The sequence below is a fragment of the Coptis chinensis genome, chromosome 6 (assembly GCF_015680905.1).
Source record: "Coptis chinensis isolate HL-2020 chromosome 6, ASM1568090v1, whole genome shotgun sequence".
Lineage (NCBI taxonomy): Eukaryota > Viridiplantae > Streptophyta > Magnoliopsida > Ranunculales > Ranunculaceae > Coptis > Coptis chinensis.
The window spans coordinates 19,363,197-19,374,379 of NC_141461.1; the positions used below are offsets into that span (position 1 = coordinate 19,363,197).

The following is an 11,183-nucleotide window of genomic DNA, read 5'->3' on the forward strand; positions in this document are numbered from 1 at the left end:
AGAAATAGTCAATATGGCTAAGACACCTCCTATCAAACCATGTATAGAGAGCTCCATTCAGTGGGTAATCGACCTGCCCATTTCTTGATACAAACTCATTGAACAATTTCATCGCTTTTGTGATCCTACTATTTCCAGTTCTCTCATACCCAAAGCGAACTAAGTTGAAATCCCCTCCTAGACACCATGGTAACGGAGACCATGCCCGTACATCTTCCAACTCTTTCATGAAGTGAGCCCTACCATCATTTTTGCTAGGGCCATAGACGCTAGTCATTCGCTAGGAGAAACCTGTGGCTTTCATGGTACACTCAAGTGACAAGGTAAATGCACCGATTAATTTATCATTCACATTAATACAGTCAAAATCCCAAGCTATCAATATACCTCCTAAAAGTTCGAGAGCTGGCGCATGCATGTATTTCCACGGACCCCCCCAGTAATGCACACAGTTCACCACCCATTTTCATTTCCTGTAGTAAAATAGCTACAAGTTTGTGCTCCCTCATGAGTAGTCTCACATTATTAATAGTTTCAGTATTGCATAGGGACCTAACATTCCAGAAATAAGTTTAATCGACATGATCAATCTCCACTTCCCTTAGTTCGACCCCTTGATCCCCACCATGTTGATCCGAAGACTTACAATTGTCCTTTACCAGCTCCCCAAATAATTTCTCCGAACCTGTTCAACCCAAACTTGAAGTGATACCCAAATTTCATGCAAGTGGAATTACCATAAACTTGATCCAACCTAAAATATCGTCACTATTTTGACAATTGCACAACCTAGATGCTAACAACCCCACGTCAATAAACAAAGCATGATCATTATCTCCTTCGACCAGTTGGGTTCCTTCTCTTACTGCCTCATTCTCCATAGTGTCGCGAGCTTGGAAGACTATCATGCCAACTACAATGACATGCCGCCAACAAGAAATAAATTGTGGGGCTAGCTCTATCGTGGCTTGCTCCATTCTCTCCAAGTAGATACTTGAAAACCATTCTACATGTATAATGGAGAATTAAGACACTAGAACTCTACCCAATCTTTATCTTTATACTTGTGCGTTGTCCTAAAGGTTACACAAGTCTTTTGAACATATTATTTGATACTACAACCTGTCAAGCAATCCAAAGTACATAACTTGAGGACAAACTTCAGTGACTACTGAACAAATTTGGTCATCATTCAGTAAAGTCAATGTATAGGAAACTAAGTACACATAACACCACCCTGAGAAAATCCAAAAGAAACCTTGCATTCTAGAAGAATTCTCACTCACCAAGAGCTACACGGTTTGCCTGGAAGTGTTACAAACTTACAACAACATTGTTTCAACAAGAGAGCACCTGTCACATCTTTTTCACATTCAAGATAAATTTTGTTTGTTATGTGGGAGGGCGTTGAATCTATTCATAATCTTCTCTTAAGTTGACATTTCATAATATCTTTGTAGTATTATACACCCTGGCATATGAGACTAAATCAGTTTGAGCACTTGTAGGTACAAGAATGGATCGCTATTAGAGTCTGGGTTTATAAAGTCTTAGTCCATTTGTTTTGGGTGAACCTAAAAAAGGGACGGTTTTAAAGCCCAATTGCGTGCTACTAAATTGACCCATCAGAAGTTCAGAACCGACACACGCTTTCTATTTACAGAACTCTATACAAGTTCTAAATCAAGTCCTAGTACAAAACATTGTGTGAATTGTGAAACACGGTTTCTTAAAATCATATATATATAGTCACTTGATAACCTTAGGGTTGGCCATAAACATCCAAAGAAGAAAACGATGAAGATCGAGAAAACAGTTCCCTGCAGAAACTTACTCACAAAGGGCTTCTGCTCTTATGGTGATCGGTGCAAGTTCTCGCACCAAAACAACACCAACCCATACTCCAAAACGAACCACAACGACCCTTCTTCATCAGCCAAAAACAAATACCCAATTCAAGCCTTCTCGAAATCGATGGGTTCGTAATGCTTCACCAGAAGCACCTGTTGTTAAGCACGTGTCGTCAAAGGCTAATCACCAACAACAAACCACCAAAGCGGCGAATCAAGAACGAGTAGAAAATCATACGTGTACTGATGATATTGAGTTATGTAAAAAGCAAGTCTTTGAAGATATGCAATGTGAGAGGCCGCTTTGGAGACTCACATGCTATGGCCATTGCAAGTATGGTCCATGCGACATTGGAGGTGACGTAAGCTATGAAGAGTTGCGTGCAAACGCATACGACGACGTCGAGACGGGGTTGAGCATGTCAGCAGTTGTTGACAAGGAGAAGAACATACAGAAGTCCAAGTCAATCCAGTTTGAGAATTTCCTCAACTGTGTATCTGCAGCGTCGTCTACTGCTCAAAACAAGGTAACTCCTACTGTTTCAACTTTTCGTGAATTGGGTTTGGTAACTAATCAAGGAGTGAAGGAGACCGCCCCTCTTGCATCATCAAATACTAGTACTCAGAAAGAATCTGGAAACAGCAGAGCATCGGTGGCCAGAAGACCACAATCTGCCAATGTCCGTTGATTGTTTTCGGTGTTGGAAACAGTGTTGTTGCCAGTTTAAGTGGGCAATCATATGCAGATAGAAGTCCAGAAAGTATTAGTAGGGATGATAGCATTTGGTTAAAGAGAAGTGGAATATGAAGCTCCACCAGTTTGTTGTGTACAAAGAATTTAATTCCAGGATGATGCATTGAACAGATCATAGACAAAGATCTATATAAATTTTTGGATGGAGTTTGATTGACATGATTTATTTTTAGTCATCTTGTCAACCTGTATTTTTTTTTTTTTTTCGATAAACCTTGTCAACCTGTATTACTGCCTTGTATGCTGTATATATGTATTGCTGGGAAGCTTATCACTGTAAAGTTCGGAGTCCACCCCCTTGTATGACTAGAAAGGTATTAGTAGAGATATGGAAATTTGGTTGAAGATCGAGAAAGCAGGATCTACATATTAGTTAGGTTGTAAATTATCCTTGTGATGATATTGTTAGATAATCATGTTTGCCATGTACTGCGTGTAAATTAAGCAAGACCGCCGATGCATCATGAGTTGAGTAATGTTCTGCTGATCGTTTCCGCATTGGAAATGATTTCTGGTAGCTTGACTGGATAAACATATGCCGATAGAAGTTCAGTTTGGTTGAAAGCCAAAGGCGGAATCATGGAGGTGATACAAAACGAATCTCCACCAATTGCTTCTCTAGGATGAATCTATTCCGGCAAGGCACTCACATATACCGAAGAAATCATGTATGGATGTTGTGTATAGATTTTTGGTCTATACTGAAGAAATCATCTATAAGCTACTATAGTTATTGTTTGATAATCATGTAAGTGTTAGGAAGTGTAATGTATCACGTTTGTGATTTAGGTGTAAATTAACAAACGTAATGTTTTTGTTAGATAATAATGTACTCTCGATTACTTGAGAATTCAAGATTTATTCAACTATTGATAGTTATCGCTTTAGAAATACTCGCGTCAGACCCTCTAAAAGGGTAGAAGTCTCTTCCCTTCAGAAAAAATAAATACGATCTGATCTGATCTGAATTGGTTGGGGTTCTCCACCCAAATTGATGAAGAACCATAACAATTGGAGGTTGGAAACTAATCGACCTGTAAAAAACCACCTAAATTTCTTACTTATAATAATGATAAAATCCAAACAGAATATGAACCGGGAATGAAAAGTTCAATACAAAGCAAAACCACTTGGATTTTGGAAGCCTATCAAAGTTTCTACAATATCAAACTGGGAGTGAACCATTCAAAATACATAATTCACATAATAACTTGATTGGTACCCGTGCGATAATTCTGGTAGCAAAACTAGATCATACTTGAGATATCAATGCTCACGCAACTCTGGGGACAGGAACTCCTTCTGAAGGGGGTAATGTCACCGACCGCAATAGTTCCAAAGAGAAAACAAGCCCTAAGAAATGTGAAAGGATTGTGTTGGCTGAAGCCTACATAACAATAGTAGAGATAGTAGAAGGTTAGAATTTTGAGTAAACAAGCAGATTTAAACGATCTAGACACGATTAAAAACAGAGACATTCACCTGCGACCTAAAGACAAAAATTCATGGGTGCTATTATTTTGGTTGGGGGTATAGATATAGCAAAAGTTCATACTTATCTTTATATCCAAGTACAAACTACCAAGATCTTCCCCCCAAAAAAAATTAAGTTCGACATCCAAAAATGTCCAGATTATCTCCTGATATTAGTTAATCAATTCATTGGAGGATGGTTGACTGCATGACCACAAATATTTATTTCTCGAATGATTGAATTTACGTTCTTTTTTTAGTTAAAGATTTGACATTTTAGGACACATGCTCAAAAGTTCTCTAGAAGGACGTGTGAGTCAATGAAGGTAGACCAGGGTACTTCTGAGCAACCATTTGTATGGCGGACCAAAAGGTGTCACAAAATGCAGTGGGTAACTACAGTGGAGATAGAAAAAAAGAAAATCAAGTAAGTTCTAACTTCTAACAAAGTTTAAATATACAAGAAAAGAAGAAGAGACCAGTTCGAAAAAGTTGATAGAAACTAGATGATCTGCAATCCAAAATAATTAGAAATTAATCATGTACCTGCACCAAGAATACATCGAGAGCCAAAACAGGACTGGAACCAGGAGTAACGCCCTGGTAATACGGGTTCGCAGAGGAAGTAAGGGCCTTCGCAACTAACAATCCTACGGTAGCTTGCATACCCAGAACTGCAGCACCCATTCCCAAAATATTTACCACTATACCATTCTTTAAGCTTTTCACCACTTCAGCCAGGAGGAGCCTGAAAATAGGTGCAAACCATGACCCACCTCAATTTATGAATATAAACTTTATGCATATTTAAAACTGCAATGAACATTTTAAAACCACAATTTGTATGCATAGAAATTTCCCTAAACTCTGCCATGGTGTAGAGGTTATGAAATATGAAGTAATGAACCAAAATGACTTTGAAAAGTCTAAAAGAGAACATTAAACAACAACAGAAAAAGGCCACACATAACTTATAAGAGTAAGTACAAAGCTGTAAGCAAGTGTCTACATATACAAACATATAATTGCCACACATAACTTATAAGGGTAAGTACAAAGCTGTAAGCAAGTGTCTATATATACAAACATATAATTACAAGTCTGTCCAAAGCTATTAATCATCCTCAACTAGAAACACAAAGTAATTAATAAATCATTCATTTGGGGTGTTGAAATCCAAGTATTCAGACTTGAGCTACTGGGATTAAGTAAAATGTATGCTGAAAGATGGCAGGTGGTTTAATAACATAGGATCAATGTTGCACAGATGCAGACACCGACGCAGACGCGGCGGCTCAACTATATCTCAAAAAACATAGGACGCGGACGCGACTTGGACGCGGAAATTAAATAATATATATATTTTAAATAATTGAATATTATAAACAAATTCATATGTATATAAATTTATGATGTACTTCTTCATATAGGTTTATTCTAACTTTGATGGGTCTAACACCAATGTCCCATCCAGTGAATGATCAGCCTATCTTCCCACACAAAGCCCGGCCCAAGATCTGATGTCCAAAGCAAGCACGAGAACTTTCCTTGCATATCATCCAATTTCTTCAAAAGTAAGTTTTAACATTCACAGATCTAAACTTCATTTCCATGAGCATCAGAAGAGAAGCACTACCAGTGATCACCCATCATATAATTGAAGTTCATATTCTTTAAGAAACTCACCATCAGTAAGTCTATAAACATCCCAACTCTCTCCTTCTCTAATAAACTTACAAATACTCCAAAATACCCACCATATTTCTTCTTCGCCTACTCATAATCTTGTGTACAGAGAAGAACAACAAATCTCTTTTCACCCATTTTCAAATTTTCTCCATCAGCAAATTTGATTTAGTTTTCTTTTTAAATTTGACCGTGTCCAAAATGCGTCCTGACCCGCGTCCATTACAATTGACCGCGTCGGACGCACGCCCAAGCCACGTCCATCCCCGCGTCCTCGTCTTTCTTTTTAAATTTGACAGCATCCAAAATGCGTCCTAACCCGCGTCCATTGCAATTGACCGCGTCGGATGCACGTCCGTCCCCGCATCCGCGTCCGACACGAACACAACACTTGGGTAGGCGCGTCCGTGCATTAGAGCATAGGATAGACACATCAATAAAAAAAATGTCACAATGAATCAAATTAGTCTAGAAAAAAACTGAATTCTTTAGAGGACAAAATCTCCAAATAGAGACCATTTCCACTATTTCAGTCCAACTACCCAGCATCCACACAGATTGATATTATGTATGCAACTATGATAACATGGACTTAAGTCTAGCTCACCTATCATAGCAAAAGTTTTACCTAAGTCCGGAGCAGGAAAGTACATAAAGCCAACGGGAGGACGAGTTTTGTAAGAGGATGAAAAGTATATAGCATTTCCGTGTCAATATATTCTGGAAACTCTGGTAATATCTTGTCTAGTTTCTGGGACTATCTAGACTTTAAAAAATCTCGTTTCCTAGGCTATTGCACAAACGCCACAAAGATAAGTTACATTGACACGGATACGTGTCCGAATCCAATATGAGGTGTCCGACATGGCAAAGTACCAAAAGCTGATATTTCATGCAAAATGTGTATGTATCGTGTCCAACACGAATACCTATGTATCCGAACACGAATTATTTATAAAGTATGGTGTGCCCATGTAACATAGGCACAAACCTGCCACCACACTAGGTGAGGTGCTAATGTGGTACACTACGACTAGCCTTAGCCACACACAAAAACTATAATTTGGTCTTGCAATTTTGCAGGAAAGTCAAGTCACAGAAGAGGGACTGCAGTGAGTGGCAGCTACAATTTTTTTTTCTTTAAAAAAAAGAATAATATAATTTATTCGGTAGAGTAAATTATAGTTGAAATCCTAGCTCTGAACCAACTAAAACTGATACTACTCCATAAATTTCTATGTGTGTATCTATTATACAAATATGAAATATTAGATGGTTGCACGGAGGTTAAAACTTGGGTTTGGCATCCTAATTGAACTATTGTGAGTGTTGGTCATTTTGGAAAATTTTGAGTGTCTGAAATCTACAATTGAATAGCTGCTCGATAAGATCCCGAAAAGGGGTTGGACTTGGGCCTAATCAGGGGCTCAGGGAAAAATATAACAGATCAGTCTTCGCATGAAGGTTAGTTAATATCATGGATGTAAGACGTGTAAAAGTTGGAGAGCATATGGACTTTGAAGAATATTAAATAGAGGTGAGAAGGTGTAATAGATGCCCTAGTAGGTCACAAAAATCGACAAAGTTGACTAGAACTTCAGCAGGGAATTTCAGTAATTTGCTCGGTTTGTTTGAATTATGAAAAAAAAGCTTTTCCACAAATTGTCAGTGCAAACTTGTCATTTCGCCTCAAATTTAAACAAGTCCGAAAAATCTACCTTCTTTCCCTCCAGGGAAACATATATTTTCTTCTTAAAATCCTCGAACATATCCTCCAAAACTCTCTCCCCTCTTCCATCAGTTGAATGAATTTAACATAGCTTGAAGAGCCTGATAAATTCTCCCCAAGTTTTACCAACCAATCAGATTGGAGAATCACAACAGCGATTGAAAATGAGTTCCCTGAAATTCTACCCACTTCTTGTCATTCCTAGAATATAAAGAACACTGCAAAACTTTCTATTTTATGGAAAACCAATTTACAGACGAATCAAACATCCCACAAGTAAAAGTTAAGCAATTAAGTGTACTGATATATATTTCACAAAACCCCTAGTTTACTAGTTAGATCCAACATTCAAACATTTGAATTTGTACTTAGAATCACAACAACACTTTAACAACTTACACCATAAAACGCACATCAAATACAGAAAAGAGGTTGACCACAGAACAAGTAATGAATGAAGCATTTATCATGAAAAATTCACAGAAACAAATAATATAAACTAAGCAGTCACCCATAACGAAAATCTCAAAGAAGTAGTTTCAAACACCACAAGGGCACATATTCTATAATCATTCCTTTATCAACATTTTAGTCTACCTAGATTCTACTCCTTCACTCCTCAGCTAAAATGTCCCCAGTGTTTATTGTATTGAGTTTATGAAAGCATACCTTTGCAGGATCATTAGCAGTTCTCCTTAGTCTATCCGAAAGGCGAATATAACCAAATGACCAAAAAACCGAAATAAACGCAGCCACAATCCCAGCAGCAGTAGAATAAAATGTAACAGGTGAAGTAATCTTCCCAGTAATCACAATCGAAAAGGATAGTATTACAGCTGACACCACAGTACATACTAGTTGTCCCCAAAACCCTAAACTCCCTAACCTCTTAAAATATCTTGATGTGTTCTCTAGTCTCTTTGCCACCTAAAAATAAACAAGTACCAAAAGCTCAAAAACTTATCAAATGTAGAATAAAAACAAAGTGTGGGGCAATTTACCTGGGCTAGTTTCGCCTTTTCGGAGTCGTCGTTGGGGGAAATGAATGTGGAGGGGCTAGTGGCAAAAGGGGTAGCGGTTTTGAGGGGAAGGGGTAATGGTGTTTTGAGGAAAGAGATGGAAGAGAGAAGGGGGAGTTTTGAGGGAAATGAGGAGTGGGAAGAAGAAGAAGAAGAGAAGGAAAGTGGAAATGGTTTGGTGGTGGAATGGAGAAGTAGTGACTGCATTTTTTTTTTTTTTTTTTTGAGGGTGGTGCTGGAAATTGACTCTTTTGGAGTGGGGAGAAAGAATGGAAGATATGTTGCAGCTGTGGAAGTGAAGTGATGAATTGGTGGGCTGGAGATTTTTTTATGGGCTGTTATTAAGCCCATGTTCAAATTGTAATAGCGTATAATGAACGATCGACAAGTGAAGGTGCAAATTTCAGGCCCAGTCGTACCTCTGAGCTGTTAAAGTTGTTTTGGGCTTTGAGGCCCAAGTGTTGTTTTAGGGGCAGGGTATTTACACACCACTTTCAATATGTGTGGCAGCGAGGTGTCTTTAGTTGCCACTTTCCACAATAATGAGGTCCCAAAAGAGCAAAGCAGACCACTACAGAGTTTTTTTCGGGAAGGATTTTATTATTATTATTATTATTATTTGTTTTTAACCATATTTGTACAACAAAATATATAATGGGGGCGTATATCAGTTGTTGTATGCAGATAAAAGAAAACAATAGAAAACAAGGGACACGAATAGGTAATAACCAAGGCGGATTAGGTCATCCTTAAGGAAAGATTTCGCCCTTCCAATGGTGCGAAAAGGCAACATTGCGTCTTCCTCACATGATTGATAGTTAGTTAAATGTGTCGACTTTCTAGCACTAGAAACGGACTACCCTCAGAATAGCAATATAACTCTCTCTGGGCGGCCGACGAAGAAGAAGAAATAAAGAAAGCAATGAAAGACTTATCTGTTTCTCGATTAGGTGTAGGGATAGTATGCACGAGTTACTTTTACGTTTTATTTGGTGTATAGAGATAGCGGCCGACGACTTACCTCTCTCTCGATATCGAGGCGTGCCGGGGCGACTTCTTGTATACCACGAGTTCTCTCCCTCTGCGTCTCTCTCTCTCTGTTCTGTGATCGAATACTCCTCTTATGAACACAGCAGTGTTTATATAGAGGTATGATCGTATCATAGATGGAGAAGGACACCTCTCCAATTCGGTTTCACAAAACCAAGTTGAAGTAGAACTCTCAAGCTATGAGACAGAATCCAACTGTAAGTGGAACTCCAGCCGAAACTTGTTCAAAAAGAAAAAGTTTAGGCTATTGATAATCCACTACCCACTAGACTAACAGCCCAAGCCCAAGCCCACGACACGACTCGGCTCGGTTCGGTGCGGGGCGGGCGTGTGTGGCTTTGGGTGAGTCCTCCCTCCTAACACAAAAGCCTTTGTACCCTAAGGGCACGCCCTTATGCTAGAGGTTCACCTCAAATACCTCACTTGCTAGTGGTGGTTTATCAATGTGGGACTAAACAACACACAAGTATTTGAAATACACATGAAGATTCCAACAATCCCCCACTATTTCAAAATACTTATAGTCCCCACTATTTTGGAATAGGATATTACAAAAGAAATGGGTTAACGAAATGCCGGAGAGAATCGAAAAAACAATGCATAAGATCTCGGTGCTTTTCGGGCTTGAACCGGTCGTAGGGTAACATGTCTTATAATACGTGAAAGTGGTGGATTAAAAATCTTTGAACCAACATTCCTCAGTAGTAAAATAGAGGACATGCACCCACATTGCTCCTTCATTATATGCACGTTACAAGGTGTTGGCTTTTTTGGCCCTTTGCTTCGTGTTATGTGAATGCTTTAGAGTATTTGCACGAATACTCATAAGAACCGACCCAGTTCTACATTCACGTGGGTGGATATCCATCAAGTGTACATAGCGGTTAAAATACACTATCTCATAAAAATAATGGACTATGGATTCCATTAAGAGTAAAATAACTCATCCTTTTTCTCATTGCTATTCAAGTTATCTGAGTATACAATAATGCTATCTAGTCATAGGGTGGGGCGTCTCAAATAAAGACAATAGCATACCGTGAGAGCGACGAGGTGACTTGTTTTTCCCTTTGAACCTACTTCATGGGATCTCCAATCACATAGGTGGGGTTCCGTCGATGTCGCCTCTATCTAAGGCAAAAGTCCCATCCCCTCGGCGTATCAACCACTTGTCTCCTGTTAAGTGGCTTTGTCAGAGGATCGGCCAAATTTAACTCTGACCTCACATAATCTAGAGCCACAACTCCAGATTCCAGCAGCTGCTTTATAGACTGTAGTCTCGCATTTAATATGCCTCTTTTCCCATTATACAATTTGCTCTTTTGCCTTTGCTATTGCGGCCCCGACAATCCGCAATGCATAGGTATGCAATTTGAGCGGTTTTGTACCAATAGGAAGATCTGCCAAGAGGTTTCTAAGCCACTCAGCCTCAGCACTTGCTTTATCTAAAGCAATAAGCTCGGACTCCATGGTTGAACGAGCTATCAAGGTCTGCTTAGAAGATTTCCAAGCGGTCGCACCTCCACCTTTAGGGTGAAAATATAACCACTAGTGGACTTGATATCATGAGAATCGGATATCCGGTTTGCATCACAATAACCCTCTATCCGCAGGTGGAGTTT

At 39.0% G+C, this 11,183-nt stretch overlaps 1 protein-coding gene and 1 long non-coding RNA gene across 2 annotated transcripts; both read right to left on the minus strand.

Annotated features, from left to right (window-relative positions):
• Positions 1-2,550: 2,550 nt before the first annotated feature.
• LOC147491964 (uncharacterized) lies at positions 2,551-3,505 on the minus strand. The gene is made up of 2 exons (XR_015200104.1): positions 2,819-3,505; positions 2,551-2,781 (listed from the first exon to the last, which is right to left on the minus strand). It is a non-coding gene; the product is annotated as an uncharacterized LOC147491964 (long non-coding RNA).
• Positions 3,506-3,639: 134 nt separating this feature from the next.
• Positions 3,640-8,762, minus strand: LOC147491965 (protein TIC 21, chloroplastic-like). The gene is given in 5 exon segments (XM_086568582.1): positions 3,640-3,991; positions 4,624-4,816; positions 4,818-4,825; positions 8,162-8,419; positions 8,494-8,762. Coding segments are annotated over 5 exon segments (798 nt in total). The 5' UTR covers positions 8,719-8,762; the 3' UTR covers positions 3,640-3,877.
• Positions 8,763-11,183: the final 2,421 nt, after the last annotated feature.